General features: G+C 37.4%; 1 protein-coding gene across 3 annotated transcripts; it reads right to left on the reverse strand.

The window, feature by feature from the left end:
• Window positions 1-206: 206 nt before the first annotated feature.
• dnajc14 (DnaJ (Hsp40) homolog, subfamily C, member 14) lies at window positions 207-13,855 on the reverse strand. Of its 3 annotated transcripts, none has more exons than XM_061727451.1 (7): window positions 13,604-13,855; window positions 9,729-11,226; window positions 9,483-9,589; window positions 9,073-9,192; window positions 8,793-8,953; window positions 7,975-8,077; window positions 207-4,221 (listed from the first exon to the last, which is right to left on the reverse strand). In XM_061727451.1, exons 2-7 carry the CDS (start codon window positions 11,013-11,015, stop codon window positions 3,927-3,929), a joined length of 2,073 nt encoding a protein of 690 aa, XP_061583435.1. In that variant the 5' UTR covers window positions 11,016-11,226; window positions 13,604-13,855; the 3' UTR covers window positions 207-3,926. The 3 variants fall into 3 exon arrangements, with proteins under 3 accessions (XP_061583435.1, XP_061583434.1, XP_061583433.1); XM_061727450.1 differs by having other exon boundaries at window positions 13,507-13,855; XM_061727449.1 differs by having other exon boundaries at window positions 13,368-13,855.
• Window positions 13,856-18,756: the final 4,901 nt, after the last annotated feature.

Below are 18,756 nucleotides of genomic sequence, written 5' to 3' on the forward strand. Positions count from 1 at the left end.
ATGATTGTCTTATTATTTGCAACAACTCTGCATATTCTATAAAGAAAAAAATAATTGGTGTCTGCTCTTTCATTGACTCCTTGGACTCTGAACTAACGCTTAACACACGGCAAAACGCCACTCCCAAATCAAGTGTGGAAACCGTAGCAACATGTTTAACATGGTCATGGCAGTGGACGAGGAATAAGCATATCTGACCCTGTTGTGATACATGTATGTGGGGGGGTGTTATGAAGGCACGCCCCCTGACCAGGTCTTAAATTTAAATGATGCCACCTCAAATTAACAAGCTCTGAAACATTACACTGTATAATTATTTAACAATAATAACCCAAAAGTCAGAAGCAGCGTGTGAAACACTATGACACCCCAACATCTTATGGTGTGGCCTTTAACATTAGTAATTTTTTTCCACTCTGACATTTTCAGCCCTCCAACAGTACTACAGTTAATTGAGGTTTTGAAAAGCATTTATGGATGTACAGCTCCCTTAAGCATTTCAAACAGGTTGAGATTTGTACCTTGACTAGGTCTTTGTGACTTGAGGATTTTAATTTTTTTTTGCTTGTAGATTTACTTGTGGTTTAGATCATTGTTCTCCTGCATGACCCATTCTCTAGGATCGTTAGTAACGTCATTGTGTTGCACTCATCCATGCTTCAGACCAACAAACTGGCACATAGGTTGACACGCTGGTGTCCGACTAATAATAAGCATTTAAGTAACACCTATGTGCTCCTTATTCTCACAGCTCCTATGGAAACAGTAACTGTGTTCTTAGTTTTTCCACACACTGCTCCTGTAGTGTGGCTTATTCAGCCATTATCTACACCTGTTTTATCCCATCTCAGTTGTCATCGTCAGGACTTATTTACCACCATAAGAGCAGCTGTGTTACAGTATAATAAGAAGCCAGTCACGTGGCAGCTGCTTGCATAAGGCGAACCACATTTTACTTAATTCGGTAAAGGCACAAAGTCAAACATGATTAACATCTCATGTGCACATTCACACCTCGAGTCAGTTTAGAATCACCAATATATGTAACGTGAAAGGTTTTCAGGTGTGAGGGGAAGCACGAGTACCAGGAGAAAACTCACACTCAAAATTCACACGGAAGGGAACCTTTTTCCTGTGAGGCAACAGCGTTCACAAGACCATGTTTTACCATTTTGGCTTAGTTTTTGTCAAACAAAAAGAGCGTTTAGTGTTGTTTTTTATCTGAGGTTGTATTTATGCAATTCTGAGACCCGATAAGGAAGATTTTCTTTAAATGTCCTGCTCAAGACTCATAACTGAAAGAATTTACTCAGAGTTATTTTACTGTTTTCTGTGTTTATCATACTAATAACTTGATTAAAACAAATAATTTTTGCTCTCCCAGCTCATGTTTGGTAAAACACAATGTTTTTAACCAAAAGAACTAAATCTGGAACTATTTTTTTTCTTTTTAAATTGGCTCCATTTAAACTTAGAAGCTATTTCTGGTGTAATTATTTCCTCCATATCTAGGAAACTGGTCAAACACCAACAAAACACATGAGCTGTTAGCTTTGAAAGCAACGCCTCCTACTCAACTGCAGCTGGAGGAGTCCGGTTTGGCTGAATCACCGATGAGTGATCACAATCCCTTTCATTTTCCAATGGTGGCAGGTGTGCAAATTAAAAATAAAAGTTAACACAATAGAAAACTTGTAACCGACTGTCAATATAAAAAATAGCCTTTATCAAAAGCCGTTTCTGACGCAATTGCCCCATCTCTCAATTGTCACATCAGGTGTAAACAACAGCGGTTTTATTTTATTAAATAATGAACTTTAATGAAAAACTCGTGTTCATCAACTTTCATTTTGTTGCAATCAGTGGGGGAAACTGAAAGGAAAAAAGGTGTTTAGATATTTATGATTTTCTGTGAACTTGTGAAACAGAAATCTGAACCACATGAATTAAATAACAGTTTGTAGCACATCTCTGCAAAAGCCTTAAGTAGACGTGGAGACGGCATCACAGGCAGAAACAGAAACGAGCAGCCAGCTTATAAGTTTGCATGTTATCATAACCACATAGCTGGATGCAAATGAAGAGTCGTGGCTTAACACACTCTTAAAGAACATCGGACACATCAAATAGCTTTGAACAACCCAGAACTTGGTGAAAAAAACAAGGCAAAATTTAGAGATTAGGAAATTCCTTTTTCAGCAGCTGCTTCATGTAAATAAACCATGTAGCAGCAACACAACTGTTGTCTTGATCAACCTTCTGTTGCTTGTAAATGCCAAGAACAAAAAAGATATTAAAAGAAGAAGCTGAAAAGGTTTGACAGCACTATAGTTATTAGTCACAGCTGAATTGATCTTAAAAATATACAACACAAGGAGATGGAACATTTGTGTTCTGTTGTATTAACATACTTTTAAATCATTTTTTACTCTGCTAAACACTTTCATTTCCTCTTGCAAATCTGACAGATATTCATTTTACCAAATATTAATTTCACTTACTGAAATGTCCAAAACTAACTTACATAACTGCTTGGCCTATAGTGCAAATTTTTAATAATTAGTTTTTATAATGAGTGCTATAAGGATAGCACGCAAATGTTTGCACCAGTTATAAAATATCTAATTGAATGAGTAGACTTAGTAGATGACTATGTCTGTTTGGTTCAGTTAAAATCAGTTTGATGGCATTGTTATCTTATTGGACCTGTCCAGGGTGTACCCCTCCCTTCCGCCTGTAATGAGCTGAAAATAAGCTCCAGCAGACTCCAGTGACCCTGTACAGGCTTAAGCGAGTATAAAAGATGGATGGATGGATGGATGGAGGCTGGATGGATGGATGAATGGGCGGATGGATGTCACCTTAATGCAGTGTTTCCCAACCCTGGTCCTCGGGGCAGGACGGTGCGCCCCAAGGACCAGGGTTGGGAAACACGGCCTTAATGGACGTTCTGCAGGAGCTACATGTAACCACTTTCACAATAAAGAAAGCGCCAAACAAGCAAATGTATTCATTTAAGTTTTAGATAGGATGTACCCACTTAGGGATTAATAAAGTATTTTTGAAAAGAAATAAAACATTTTCTTCTATAATTAGAAATAACTAAAAGAAAAAAAGCCACAGAACTAGAGGCACATCATATCCCTGGACGTCAGTGGAGAGATTTCTTTTTTTTTTTTTTTTTTTTCCACTTTTAAACTTTTAGACCAATCCACCAACAAATGTGACTATTAGTATTCACTAAAATGAATTTGAGACATTTGTAGCTGTGGCATTTCTTTGTTAATGTGGTTCAGACGTGCTGAGTTTGGCTAGGCTGGACAAACTCTTGAACCGTGGTGGGTGAAAAGCGGCTCCAGGGGCAGATCCACACACCACTAACACCAGCAACACTGACTGGCCCCATCTTCATTTATCTCTCTCAGTCACAGTGATCCATAAATCATTTTTACCTCTTCTCAACTGTCACCCTGCCTAAAGCCGATGTGTTCAACAAACGAGACACAAAATTAACAACAAACGTGAGAGAACTGAAGCATTAAAATGCAGGTAAACAAATCATGCAGTGATAATGGATTTGGCAGGAAATCATGAAAAAGAAAATGTTTCATTACAGCATCCTTACAAGGATTTCAATTTCAAAGGCTACAGTTATCTTTTGAATCCAACAAAACAATGAGGTGAATGGATAGGTAAAGCACCATCGCTTCTACCTCTTCAGCCTTCAATACTCATTTTCAGTCAATTAGCTCCTTTTCATTATCCAGTCTCTCTGCACTCTGGCCGGTCTGACTGCAACCTCATAGCCAAGAATTGTCTCCAGTTCAGATCTTGGCACGCCAAAAAGGCAGGCAAAAGACTAACATGACCATTTATTCATGGTATCCCCACATTGCCGTTATGATGAACTACCAAGTCAATAGACTTCACCTCTGGAAGGGTTTGCGGACCTTCTTCCTCCTTCTGGGTGGTTTCCCACTTTCAGCCCATGGCTCATTGGACTCTGGTCGATGCCCCCCCGGCATGTAGAAACCTGTCTGGCCAGGCGGAGTGGAGAATGACGTTGCTCCAGCACCAGGTGGCTGATGGTGAGGGGGACCTGAGGGGAAAAAGCCTCCATTGGCAGCCATATCACTGGGAGGTCCTCCTTTGAAGATTCTGTTGAAGAAGTCCTGTAAATCTGCTGGGTTTGTTGGACCTGTGGCCTGTTCTGGGGGCATCCTAAAAGGAAACAAGGAAAGACCTGAGATTTCTTTTGTTTGAAAAATTGAAACAGTGAAATTATGATCTTTTTCTGCCTTCATATATGGTCATGGGGTTCTTACATCCGAGTATATAAAAAATGCACATGGTGCAAAGGTGGAAAAATGTATTCCTCATTACAATGTGTGGACATTGATTACATGTTTATTTCTATCCATATTCTAAAAAAAATGTACCAACAGTTTTAGTTGCTTTACAAGTCAACTTATTTTTTCTTAACAAAATACGTTATGTATAATATATAAAGCGTTACATTGTGTATTACAAAGAATTTACATTTTATAATGAAAAGTGTTTTGTGAGTAGTCAGATTTTATTGTCCTACTTGTGCGAAATCAAATGTGTGTCTGTGACTATGTGGCCTCCCACTTCAATAACAAATGCTGCCCAAACACTGTTGACATTGTGTCTGTATTATTGTTAGTATTGAATGAAAACAGACAATCCAATTTAGAGCCCCATGATGAAACAACGGGCAGCTTGGGTTCAACTTAATTGAGAAAAAAAAAAAACTCAAAAGATGAACAATCAAATTTAAGGTTCATTTTTAAATGAATGTTAAGAGCTCAAATAAAACAAACAAATACATTACAAGATCCAGTTATAGAATCAGATTTATCCTACAAATTAATATATCCCCTGTGAACATAAACATTGGAATTATTAAAGGCAGCTGTGCTTGTGTGTATGAAATGATCAATGATATATTAATCTACTGGGTTTAGCGTCCGTCACTGACTGACTGATGTGGAATCCGTACTAGTTGTAGCACCAACAAGCAAAAAAAAAAAATTTCTTCCAAACTAAAGCGATTCTGAGATTTTTTAAATATAGCGGTATACGTATTTTAAAAACAATGCACAGACTGGTCTACTAGGCAGACTACACATCAGCACTGTGGAAGTGACTAACATCCTCAACACATTCATTGTCTTCATACAATGCCAAAGGAGAACACCCTCGACAATGATCCTGCAACAACAACTGTTGCAGTCCATCAATCTGGGAAGAGTTATAATGAAATTTACAAACAATTTGGAGTCCATCACTCTTCAGTCAGAAAGATTATTCACAACTGGAAAGCATTCGTTAGTTGACAGTAGATTGACAGCAAGATAAGCAGAAAAAAAAAATCTGAATATGGCATTTTTGACAGAGCTTCTTCTCTCTAAAAATAAAATGTCCCAATTGCTTAAATAAAAAAAACCCAACATCTGAACAAACCATGAAAGTGAAGATGTTTGTTCAAATGCACAGGGCTATGTTTGGTGTAAACAAAACATCAGCTCAAAAATCCTATCCAAGCTACATACAACCCATGTACATCACCTCGACACAAACAAGGTCTAGGGATTGTTTTGTCAACCATGAACTTCTCTGTAGTTGATAAGAAAATATTCTTTATTAAGAGTCAAATACGAGTGTGTGTGTCCCAGAGCCAAAGCTTGGCTGAAACTGGATTATACAAAAGGACAACAATCCAAGGAAAGCCAGTAAATCTGCAACAGAGTTGATGGAACAGAAAAGAATCAAGATGTTGCAACAGCCCAAAGTCCAGACCTCAACCTGGCAGAGGTGTTGTAGCAGGACCTTCAGAGAACTGTGCATTTAAATTACTGCAAATCTCAATGAACTGAAGCAACACAGCAAGAGGAGGTAGACAACATTTGTGCACGATAATCTGAGAAACTAACATCATACAAAAAAAAAATGATTAGTGCAGATTGATCCTGCTAAAGGTCACTGTATAACCTATTGAATGATGGAATGTCCTTAGTTTTTACCATAAACAGATACTGAATTTTCTTTTCTGTTTCCCCCTCCAAAAATTGTAAAAACTGGTTACAACTGGGGCCTCACGTACAAAAAAATGGGGCACACAAAAAACTTTTGCCATTTTCCACGCTCACGGTCAGCTGTTCCTAAATCCACTTTGTTTGAATTTGTGCGTACAACCACGCACATTTCCCACCTGGCATAAAAATGTGTGTGCTGCCATGTAAATTTTGTACGCTGACAGTGCCCAACTATAGAGCAGTGAAATACGCTTTTATAGACCAAAATATGTTCCTCCAGATCTCCTTACTTAAGAGATTTTCCCACACTTTTGATTTACACCCAAACAAAAAAAAAAAAAAAAACACATGTAACCTAATTTCCCCATGTGTATTATTCCTTAAAGCGATTACCACAAGCTAAATCCAAAACTGATACGTTTTCCGTGTTTCTTTCAAGTGAGGATGCTAGTATGTCAAGGAGATCGGTTGTGAGGAACACAGACGTTCATCATATGATATGAAGTGAACTCTCAGTGTTGATGGTCGTATTAATTAAGAACGAGTAACATGAGATTAGTTCTATAATGACAAGGTTAGATAAATAAATGTGTAAATGTCTGTGTGAAGTTGCATATAATTGTGCTACTGTGGAAGCTTTGGTGCAACTAAAAGACATTGAAGAGTTTTGAGGGAGCACGTCTTCAGGATGAAGCCTGGATCATCAGCTGATTTAGGTTACTAAAAGTGATCCTTCTGGATCTCTGCTGAGCTCCGAGCGACATAAACCTTTCAGCGGGAGTTGCTGACAGGTCGGTCATATCTCAGGCATCCCTGAGCAGCGTGATGCTGGCCTTATGGGACCACTAATCGGGATAAAACCAAGATCCTTAAAATATCCCCAAACTCTGGCTGAACAGATTTTCACAGACTTTTATGTCAACAAAATATTCTTCAATTTAGCAATGATGAAGTGTGCCAACTCTGCTATTTCACACCGTGTAGAATTCGCTGTAGTTCTTTGCACGGTTGCACTTCTGATAGTAATGGCATAAAAATGACCTCAGCAGGTAAGTCACTGCGTGTACACTTGAGTTCAGGCAAGATCACAATTATTCGTTGTAAAAAGGTGGAATTAGGAGTCCGTTTTTTGCCCCTCCATCTTCAGTTATGGGGTCAATTCTCAAAATACAAAAATGAACAAAGAATGTAACCCTACTCTACAGCTATACACAAACCTGTACAAAACACAATACACTCACAGCCTTGCTGAACACAAAGCAAGGAACAACACCCATAATGCAATGCAGTCAACACAACCACAGCCTGCTACACTATTTTGTTTTTATGACTTAAAATCAGTAGAAATACCAACAGATATATTATTTTTCCCATACTCAACTTCTGACAGGAGGGTCCTGAGCCCACAGTTGATGAATGCTTGCAAATAAATTCATAAGCCATATTTGACAACTAATTTGAAGGAAAATAAATGATCTTTACCACTCAAACAAATCAGAGATAAAAATACATTTAGTAATAACTAAAAGGGAGAAGTAGCCAAATCCAATTGATACATTTCTAAATAACATAAGTACTGTAAGCTCAGCAAACTATAATTCCTGTGTCCCCACCCACTGGGGGATTTAATGAGTTGTGTGAACATGACAAATAACAAAAAAACTGTTGTGAATTTCTGGCTCCGCAGATCATTTGTATAATTTTTTAAGCATTCTTAAAGTGTTTTACTTGAAGGTGAGCTCTTCACTTGTCAACTTACTCATTAAATTGTAACTGTGCAAGTTGGTTATCAGAGCAAGAGCAAGTAATGTAATTTAGCACACTACATTACTCTGACGTCATGCACAACTCTGTAGTGTGTAAAAGATGTCTCTTACTGTCCATAGTGCCCAAACTCACACCTGAGGGGACGTACCTGTGTCGTGTGGCACTGCTGCTGTTCTTTGCACCAAAGGAGATGTGATATGGTACACGGTGCGTGTCAGGAGAAATTACTATTCTTTGACAGCCTGCCCACTCTGAAATATGACAATAACATAAACAGTCACTGGACTGAGTTTAAAATAAACAAGCAACATTGACACTAGTTAGTCTTATACAATGAAACAAGGTTTTCATGGAAACTGTATAATTCAGAAATTATGTAAATATTTCCATACAAATGTTTTTTTATTTTGTGAAAAATATCATTTGTATTTCAGTAAATGAAAACAAGGGTGGAAGTTTGCTCCTGCTGATTGGTGGAGACCTAATCAGCTCCCACCCACAATTTTACACTATAATTTACTTTAGGCCTACTTATTGACACATCTGGGTTTATGTTAATCCTAACAATGCAATTAAATTGAATTTTTTTTTTATTTCTTCCTGAGCTCAATAATATTTGAATTCTCAACTTCTTGTCATCTTAAAGCCAAGAGGGAAGTTTCAAGAAAGAGTCAACTAAAAGAGTCTAGTGCAGTCTTAAAATAATCTTCTTCCTCTTCTGTTTACACTTAGTACCCACTGATCTACAAACATGTATACATGGGTCTATAATGGCACCTTTGGGTTGGGTAAAGGATTGTATCGACCATGCACACATTTTCTTTGAGGTGGCACTTCAAATGTTTAACTTAAATTTAAACAACAACTGGAAGGAAACAACTGGTGAAGCTTTTCGTTGACCTCTAAAAACATCACAAGGACAGATACTGATAGTGAATTATCCTCTGAAAAGTACAAGTTGCTCACCTGTAATATCATATACTTTTCCTTCCATACAAGCGAAGTATGTGATGCGTAGGCCCAACATACTGGACTCCGCCCACAGGTCCCCTTCCTCAGCACTATGGCAACGATTGCATTCAGCACAGAACCGAGCCTCAGCAGGTTCACGATCCATCTCAAATCGTCTGCACACACAGGCATGAAAGAAATAACACTCGGGCAAATTTAAACTGTAACAGAAGACTATCTGGCTACAGTACTGATACATATCAGTGAAGATAATGCTGGGTATGTAGTAACATACTTGTGTTTGCCTTCACATTTGGTGCACATCATGGTGTTCATCGCTTCTTTCAAGTCATCCTGCAATTTAGTGAGAAACTCATTCATGGACTTCGACAGCTCAGTCGCTGCCATCCGCTTCCTGCACAGGAATGAAAGAAGAGTTTGTTTATGCAAAATAGACAAGTAATATAGGTCAATATAATATAAGTCCATGAATCATCTTAAGCCTATTAACAAAAATAATCTTGGAAAAGAAAACTGAGGGCTTACTGAGTATTTCAAAAAAATAATAATGATGAGTATATCCGAGCAAATGAAAAAAGTTCTAAAATAAAAAGGGGAAACTATGTATAATGGTACTGTTTCTTTTCTAGTTCTGCTGTCATTTTGCATGTGGTGTTCAAATGTACACGTTTTCTGTGTACTTACAACTCATATTCTCGTCGTGTTTCAGGATTACTGACAATATCCCAGGCTGCTCTTAGTACTTTAAATGCCTCTCCAGCTCGTGGGTGTTTGTTTTTGTCTGGATGGACCTGAAAGAGAAAGGACAAAGGAAAATGTTGCTTGAGTAAAGAATGAAAAACATGCCATTTATTAGTCATTACTAGATGAATCCAAAATAAGGATTTCAGTATGCAGCAATTCTGATCCTCTCGTGTCCAGCGCACACACCTGGACAGCCAGTTGTCTGTAGGCTTTCTTCAGCTCTGTCTCTGTGGCATGAACCTCCACACCAAGCACTGAAAAGGGGTCAAGCTCCTCCTCTGGGACCTCAGCCAATGCCAGCAGTCTCTCCAGCTCCTGGCCTGGCTCACCTCTTCCTGCTCTTCCAGGGGACTCAGGGAAGAATGGAGGAGTATGGACATCCCTTCTGAACATGCTTCGAAGTCTGCCCAGCAGGGACGCGACTCTCTTCCAAAAATTTGACTCTTGAAATGCTGTCCACAAATGTTTTCCCCTCTCTCCACCGATGCGGCACAACAACCCCCTTGCCCAATGGAAACTGAGAATAAGTATAGTACAGACAAGCCTAAAACAAGATAGGACAGCTGTCTTAACCCACTTCATTGACCTCAAAGTTTTATCCACCAGTGCAACTCCTCTGCATTTTGTCCATTTCAGAATTCGACATATATCTGCTTTCATTCCAGGTATATCTGTGATTTTTACAAGAACCTGCTGCCCAAAGTTATAAAGTTTCACAACACCCATCTCCACTCCAACTCCACAATTGTAAGTTAAAGTCACAATAATCTCAATCAACATGTGAATGCATGAGATGCACCAGAAGCTCAGAGATTCTGACAGCATCTCTTTGAAAGCCAAGACAAGTTGGTTTCCTGTCCGCCTGCGACTCCGGTTCTGCTGATGGTGGTGGTGGTTTCGTCTGCGGGTCTGTTTATGCCGAGCACCACTTGACATAACACTGGCTTTCTGGAAGGAGGAAAACACGCTCTGACTGCTCTGCTCCAACACTGATCCACTGCTCTTTAATTTGCACCTTTTTCCACTTCCCATGTTCCTCCAGCCAGACTCCCCATTCATGTGCTGTTCCTTTTCAGCTTCATCATCATCATCATCATCCTCCTCCTCCTCCTCCTCCTCATCCTCCTCCTCATCATCCTCCTCTTCCTCCTCCTCATCATCATCATCTTCTTGATTTGTAACCTCTGAGTTCTCATGAACTGCACTCCTGCCGTTCTCATACCCATCTGAAACCTCCTCAGTATCTTCTTTAGCCTCTGTGGATTCACAATGCGGTGCTTCACCAGCTCCAGAGTCTTTTGCAGGGGCTGGATTGGGGGTTTCCTGAGATTTGAAATAGGCTGTTTTATCCTCCCAGTTGCGACCATCCCCTGCCTCTCTGCTGGGGCACTGAATGAACTCAGTCACTGGCACAGAATCCCCATCAGGGATCTCCCCGTCATCCTTCTCCTTCTCAGCTGCTTCTTTCTCCATCTTCCTCACAATTGTCTGATTAAATAAGTGTAAAGGAGGAATTTCATGAAAGTAGATATCCTAAATCCATCATCTGTGGAAGCATTTTATCCAGTTTCCCCAGAAAAAATAGTCTGGGGGCTCATAACAGCCGGACTCAAGTCCACCATGCCAGCAGCCACTTTGAGATGTTAAAATGGTTTTACATCACTCTCGTGATGCATCAGGTCACCTGAAAAAGGAAAAATGTATTTAAATCAGCACTTGTAACCCACAACACATTTTTCCACCTTCCAAAAAAATGTTAAGAGTAGTAGTAATTTCAATGTAAGTTTTACAAGGTAGTAAATATTCTTAACAATAATTCTCATCTTATCCCCCGCCTCCTTCATGACACAATGTGATGACAAAATTTAGAATTTTGTTTTTTTTAACTGGATTTTTTTTTCTTTTTAATGGTTTTGCATCACATTATATTACATTTGATAAGATAACAAGAGTAGGATACAGCTATCTGAGCAGAGCTGGTCTGCAACTGATAGATAAATCAGTTATGAAAATGAACGTTGGTTACAGCCCTGTGAACATTTGAAGAGAAATAGGTAATAAATATTTGATTTTACAACCCTGCTACCACAGCTTCTACAAGGTAATTATTTCTGGGTCAAATATTTTGAGACTAGAGAAGTAGTAGAATATAACTAGCCATAAATCGGAACTAATTCTTCTTTATTGCCACTCCATTTCATTACATCTAAGAGGAATATACAGTAGGCTGTTTTTTTTTTTGGTTTGTTTTTAATAAACACAATCAATATTAAATATTAAATAATAAAATCTGCACGAGCAAGCAGTAAGTGCTAATGCTATACAAGTCAAAAATGTATTGACTTGAAATGTGTCAGTTATTTTCCCAATGGTTCAGAGCCTTTACAATCTTTTTAGATCACTTTTCACAAACTAAACAAATATAAAGAACTGACTGGATTATTTGATGACAGTTATTGCTACAGTGAGACTGAAAATAGAGTTTTTTCATTTTAACGCTAACAAATCACTGATAATAAACTTAAATTTACCAGGGACAAGGTGCATTTTACTATTTATTAGTACCGAGTGATAAGTTACACAACGTTTTAGATGCAGGACTTTTGCAGCGTGGCATTAATTGTTAAGCAAAGTAAAGGTGAACTACTGCAAAACAATTATTTTGAAGACACTTCTTTAAATCAAAGAAAGGAAGAACCTGAAATGTGTCATTGGTTAATGGTTAACTTTTATCTATTGAAGCTACATTACTTTCTCTGTCCAGCTCCTGTCGCCAGTCATAACACATAAAAAGCCATTTAATCTTGGTTAAACAGGGAGACGTGCAAATGTACTTCACAGATCAGACTTTGCTATTTTTAAAGCATTTCCCCAAAGGGAGCAACAAGAGTATCTACAATCCCAACCAGAGGTGTCAAGTAAAGAAGTACAAATACTTTGTTACCTTACTTAAGTAGAAATTTTGGTTATCTTTACTTCACTGGAGTCATTATTTTTCAGACGACTTTTTACTTTTATTCCTTACATTTTCACGCAATTATCTGTACTTTTTACTCCTTACATTTTAAAAGCAGCCTCGTTACTTTATTTCATTACGGCCTTTAAAAAAAAACTATCCAGTTAAATTGCTCCATCCGGATAGAGTGAATTTGGTTGTGGTTGTTTCAGATGTTCTTGTCCAGTTTTGTTCTTACATCCGTCGCCCTCAGATTCCTGCAACTAAACTTGGATGTACATTCCAATAAAGGTTAGGATAAATGATAACATGCCTCTGAAGTTTGACTTTTCGCACCATTACAATACTTATAGGCAACTAGTCATCATATCTCCTGCTCTCTGAAACACATGTTAATGCTCAATAGTACACATTTATGGTTCTTCAATATATTTGCATTATACTAAGATGCATTCATTTTCAATGGCTTTTGTCCTTAATGGCTTTTATCCCCCTTACATTACTTTTACTTTTATACTTTAAGTAGTTTTGAAACGAGTACTTTTATACTTTTACTTGAGTAAAAGACTTGAGTTGATACTTCAACTTGTACAGGAGTATTTTTAAACTCTAGTATCTATACTTCTACCTGAGTAATGAATGTGAATACTTTTGACACCTCTGTACATTACTTTCTCTGTCCAGCTCCTGTCGCCAGTCATAACACATAAAAAGCCATTTAATCTTGGTTAAACAGGGAGACGTGCAAAAGTACTTCACAGATCAGACTTTGCTATTTGTAAAGCATTTCCCCAACGGGAGCAACAAGAGTATCTCAAGCAAACGGCATAAAGTTTGAAACCGATAAATAAAATAAACCCAGTACTCACGGTGGTGTATCTGCGGCCAGGGCTCATGTTAGGGGTTAAAAGCTCAGGTTGGTGTGAATGTTCTGTCTCTGCGGGGGCTAGTGTTAGCAGGTGTTAGCATGAGGAAGCAGGTTGACAGACAGGACTACATTTATCTCACCCTGGTCCACCTGGACACACGTCCTCCGCGAGGGCTCGGAAACAGATAAACCACTGGGAATATATAAATATATATGTATATATACACACACACACACCAGCACCAGCGTTGACGCCTCAGCTCACAGATAAACAGCTGTTAGCAGTGACAGCAGCGGGACGAGTTTCCTCTTCCTGTGGGCAGGACGAGTCCGTCCACTGGGCATATCACTGCCCTTTTCTGTTCACACAAACTACATTTGCATTTGAAATAACTGTATGATCCAATTTCCCGACAGAGAGGTAAATGTCCGTGTTTTTATTTTTTTATTATTATTATTTATAGCCACTTCTTCTTCTGCTCCCTGTTCTTCTTCTTCTTCAATGGTGTTTATTGGCGGTTGGCAAACCAACTTTAAGGTGCATTACCGCCACCTACTGGACTGGAGTGTGGAACAGTAGCAGTGGCGTCAATTCAGTCGGTATGGCAAGGTTACGAGTCACAGAACTTAACTAGAGTATCAATCAACACATCCAGCAAATACTCATCACAGAAGTCTGCTATGTAGCTTATCTGTGTGGTCAAGAAAATTGGAACTTTTTCAAATGCAGTCTCGCTCACTGCAAAAACTCAAAAAAAAGGAATATTTGTCTTATTTCTAGTTAAAATGTCTAATTTTTAGTCAAAAAATCTCATTACACTTAAAACAAGAGTCATCACCAGAAAAATTAATTATTTTACCATGTTCACCTGTTTCAAGTAAATTTTCACTTGAAATAAGTAGAAAAATCTGCCAGTGGGACAAGATTTATCTTCTCATTACAAGCAAAAAAATATTGTTCCACTGGCAGATTTTTCCACTTATTTTAAGTGAAAATCTACTTGAAACAGGTGAAAATGGTTGTTTTTGAGTCTTGTCTTAGATGTAATGAGTTTTTTTTAACTAAAAGTTAAACATTTTAACTAGAAATAAGATAAATATTCTTGTTAAGATTTTCAGTTTTTGCAGTGTATAATAACTAGTGAAATCAATCATGTTGTTCTGATTTGCATTTGTAGTTATTCTATATGTATTAAGTAATAGAATAATCAATACAAATAGACACAAATAGAGTAAAAGAGTAATTCGATAAATGTATTGAAGCCAAGGTGTGGCGGCTGCCATACCTTGGCATACTGAATTGACGCCCCTGAACAGTAGTCCAGCAGACAAAATAATAAAAAAAAAATAAGAATAAAAATAAACAAATAAAATAAAACAAAAACTAAATGAGGAAATCAAATCCTCTCCAGTAACCCTGTATCTTTGAGATATGCCATCAAGTGCTCGAGCATAATTCCTGACTCTGCTCCCAGCAAGTTCCCCACATTTAAAGCCATCCTGGCTTCCTCTGCTGCTGCTGCTAGTGTCCTTCTTTCCACCTTATATCCTTCACAATCCAACAATACATGCTGAACAGATTCAGCCTGCCCACATTGGTCACATCTGCCATCAGGGTGTTTACCTATTTTGTTGCAGTGTATTGTTCAGTCCTATGTGCCCTATCCTGAGTCGTGTAATGATTGCCTCTTCCCTCCGGTTCCTGCCCCTCCTTCTTCCCAACCCAACTGTTTTCTGTATGTTGTAAAGGTGTCTTCCCGTGTCTTGGAAGTCCCAGTATTCTTGCCACACTTTCCCCACATGCTTCTTGATCATTGATTTTCCCTCTGCCCTACATAATGGAATTTCAGTATCTACAATGTGTGATCTAAGTGTCTGTTTGGCCAAAATATCCACTCCTTCATTCATTCCCTTCTATCCCTACATGGGCAGGAACTTCTGACCATGGATGTATTATAGAAGGTTCTGACTCCGTTTCCTCCTCCAACTATTCTTCTCGGTTTTATCCAGAGAGCTGTGGATGAAGAGCAGGGCGCTACTGCCACCTAGTAGTGAACAAACAACACTTCGCTGTCTCCGTCCAGGGTGGGGCCAGATTGAAATGTGATCATTTACCAGAATCAGAATCATGTTTATTTTGGCCAAGTCAGGTCAAACAAGACAGGATATTTGACTCGGTTATTTTTCGCTCACTGTACAGTAAATAGAAAAATGACAGCTCTTATTAAGATAAGATAAGATAAGATAAGATAAGATAAGATAAGATAAGATAAGATAAGATAAGATAAGATAAGATAAGATAAGATAAGATAAGATAAGATATTCCTTTATTAGTCCCACAGCGGGGAAATTCGCAGTGTACAGCAGCAAAGGGGATAGTGCAAAACAAGAGGCATCAATAATAATAATAATAATACAATAATAATATCAGAGTATGACACACTATAAACAGTACTGGAATATACAATAATAATAATAATAATAATAAAAAATACTGGTATATAAAATAGATAACAGACGGATATTTACATAATTGCACGTTGCAGTGAATGATATTGCACATTATTTTCCAGTATGTACATTTATTGTCAGGTTGTTATGTATGTGGTCTACTGGGAGCAGTGCTGGTTGTGTAGTCTCACAGCTGCAGGGAGGAAGGACCTTCTGTAGCGCATATATACATATATATATATATATATAATATGTGTATATATATATATATATATATATATATATATATATATATATATATATATATATATATATATATATATATATATATATATATATATATATATATATATACACCGGTATATATATATATATATATATATATATATATATACATACATACAAAATATATACAATTTAAAAAAGTGAAAGGTGCAGCAGTATGAGGTAGACATGGTTATTGAAAGGTCCAGACAGTGTGTTATTATTATTATTATTATTATTATTATTATTATTATTATTATTATTATTATTATTATTATTATTATTATTATTATTATTACTATTATTATTACACAGTGATTGATTACTCTGAGACTCTATGAGTGATGAGAGTTCATCAGAGCAACAGCTTGGGGGAAGAAACTGTCTCTGTGTCTGGAGGTTTTGCGTACAGTAATCTGTAATAATATTAATGATAATAATAATCCATTTTATTTATAGAGCGCTTTTAAAAGATCTCAAAGACTCTTCACAGACACAAAGATAAAACATCGAGAGCAAGAAAATTAAAATTAAAATATACAGGATAAAAAAGATAGGCGATAAAAGATAAGATAAAGGATAAGAAACAAATCACACATTAAAAGCTGTTCGGAAGAGGTGAGTTTTGAGATGCGATTTGAAAGTTGCAGTCTGTGCCTTTCTAATTTTATACAGTTCAAATTACATGTCCGTTTTTTTAATTTTGTAACATAACCCTAAGGGTCACAGAAAATTATATAAAAATTGAGGGCTAGTTCACGTTCAAGTTCAAGTTTATTTATAAAGCACCTTAAAAACAACAACAACTGACCAAGTTGCTACAAGTGAAAGAAAAAGAAAAAGAAAACAGGACAACGTAAAACATAAAACACATAAATGAAAAGCAACAATCATGGTGAGTTAAAAGTTAGTGAGTAAAAATGAGTTTTAAGATGAGATTTAAAAACAAAACAGATTTGTTAAGTTTGTAACATAACCCTAAGGATTAATTGATGGCCTAGGATTTATGTTTGGGACTTTTGATGGAGGTGCACTTCCAATGCTTGCCATGTGGCTTTTCCTTTGCTGTTGATATCAGAGTGGCTCACTGACCTGACCTGTTGTCCCTGTCCATGCACTTTTGTTATTTTTCTTTCTTTTGTTTTGCTTTTGATTTTATGTCACTGTTCCGTTTTTGTTGTAGGCCTAATATTGAAATATAGAAATATTTAAAAATAAAGTAAAAAAAAGCTCAATCTGATGCTTATATTTGAACATGAAAAATTATTTTGAGGTAAGACATCTCCGATTCTTACCTCATTGGTTTCATATGTAACTAATAATTAAAGCCACTCTCTAGCCTTTCTGAGCACATGAAGGCATACTGTAGATCAACCATGTTGAGAAAAGAACCGCTGACAATTTTGTGCAAATGAGTCGGGATTGTCCGGCACTTCTTGTAATTCCACTGCGTGGTGCACTTCATTGTCATTTCTCCAAGGGCTGACACTTGAGCTTTCTTGTGATATGCTGCCACCATGTGGCCAAAGGGGACATTGGAACATAGAGTGGCTTTAATTAAGCATTATTTATAAACTACCGTAATCTTTAGCTGATAGTAAACAAAACAGACGTTGTCAGTTAACAGCTTTGAAATGTTGTTTATATCATTAAGACAGTCTTCAAAATACATTTTTCAGTCAAACCATCCATTTACCGGTAGGCTATGTATAATTTACACATGCTTTTGCCTGTGTAGTAAGTAATACTTCATAAATGTTTTGATGAAGTTCATGGAAGGGATAGATGTCTGTTTTTACACTTCAAAAACTCAAAATCTTACCAGGAATATGTCTTATTTCTAGTTAAAATGTCTCATTTTTAGTCAGAAAATCTCATTACACTTAAAACAAGAGTCATTACCAGCAAAATAATTTGTTTTGATCATTTTCACCTGTTTCAAGTACATTTTCACTTGAAATAAGTAGAAAAATCTGCCAGTGGGACAAGATTTATCTTCTCATTACAAGCAAAAAAATCTTGTTCCACTGGCAGATTTTTCTACTTATTTTAAGTGAAAACCTTCTTAAAACAGGTGAAAATTGTTGCTTTTTTTTTTTTTTCCAGTGATGAGTCTTGTTTTAAGTGTAATGAGATTCTTTTGACAAAAAATGAGACATTTTAACTAGAAATAAGACAAATATTCTTGTTAAGATTTTGAGTTTTTGCAGTGTAGAATTAAATCTGCATAGCAGTCATTATAGGCAACTAAACCAAACAATACAAACAGGCAAAGAACCATCAGTCACTCAAATTGCAAACTACTGTAACAAGCAGCAATTAAAAAAAAAGTTTTACCTGTGGGCTACCTCGGAATAATTTACGACCACCCACATAGCGAATTAGAGAAATCAAAAACACGTCAGCTAAACTCCTTCATCCTTTATTTGTTCCCTAAATCTGCATTACAGTGTCTCATCGCTTGCTCGCTTGCGTAGAGGGTCTTAGTGAAGGTGAGACCCTGGGAATCCCCCCAAAGCTTCTGCATAAACAACTCATCTTGAAGATGTAGAGAGGGTTAATTTTCGAGCCCCCACCATCACCTCCCACAAGTGGAGTTAGAAAGCCGCCTCCCTACCGGGAGAGGAAGGCTCTTTTTCGGTCAGATGGCGTGCTGCAGTCCGCCCCCGTCATTC

This window comes from Cololabis saira, chromosome 8 (genome assembly GCF_033807715.1).
Source record: "Cololabis saira isolate AMF1-May2022 chromosome 8, fColSai1.1, whole genome shotgun sequence".
Taxonomy (NCBI): Eukaryota; Metazoa; Chordata; class Actinopteri; order Beloniformes; family Belonidae; genus Cololabis; species Cololabis saira.

Bases quoted from the DNA above. Each gene is read 5' to 3' on its own strand.
- dnajc14 (XM_061727451.1), bottom strand. From the start codon at position 11,015: ATGGAGAAAGAAGCAGCTGAGAAGGAGAAGGATGACGGGGAGATCCCT. The intron at 9,590-9,728 runs GTGTGTGCGCTG...TTTCTCTTTCAG, and splicing joins ACAGACAACTGGCTGTCCAG to GTCCATCCAGACAAAAACAA. The intron at 8,078-8,792 runs GTGAGCAACTTG...GTCATATTTCAG, and splicing joins AAAAGTATATGATATTACAG to AGTGGGCAGGCTGTCAAAGA.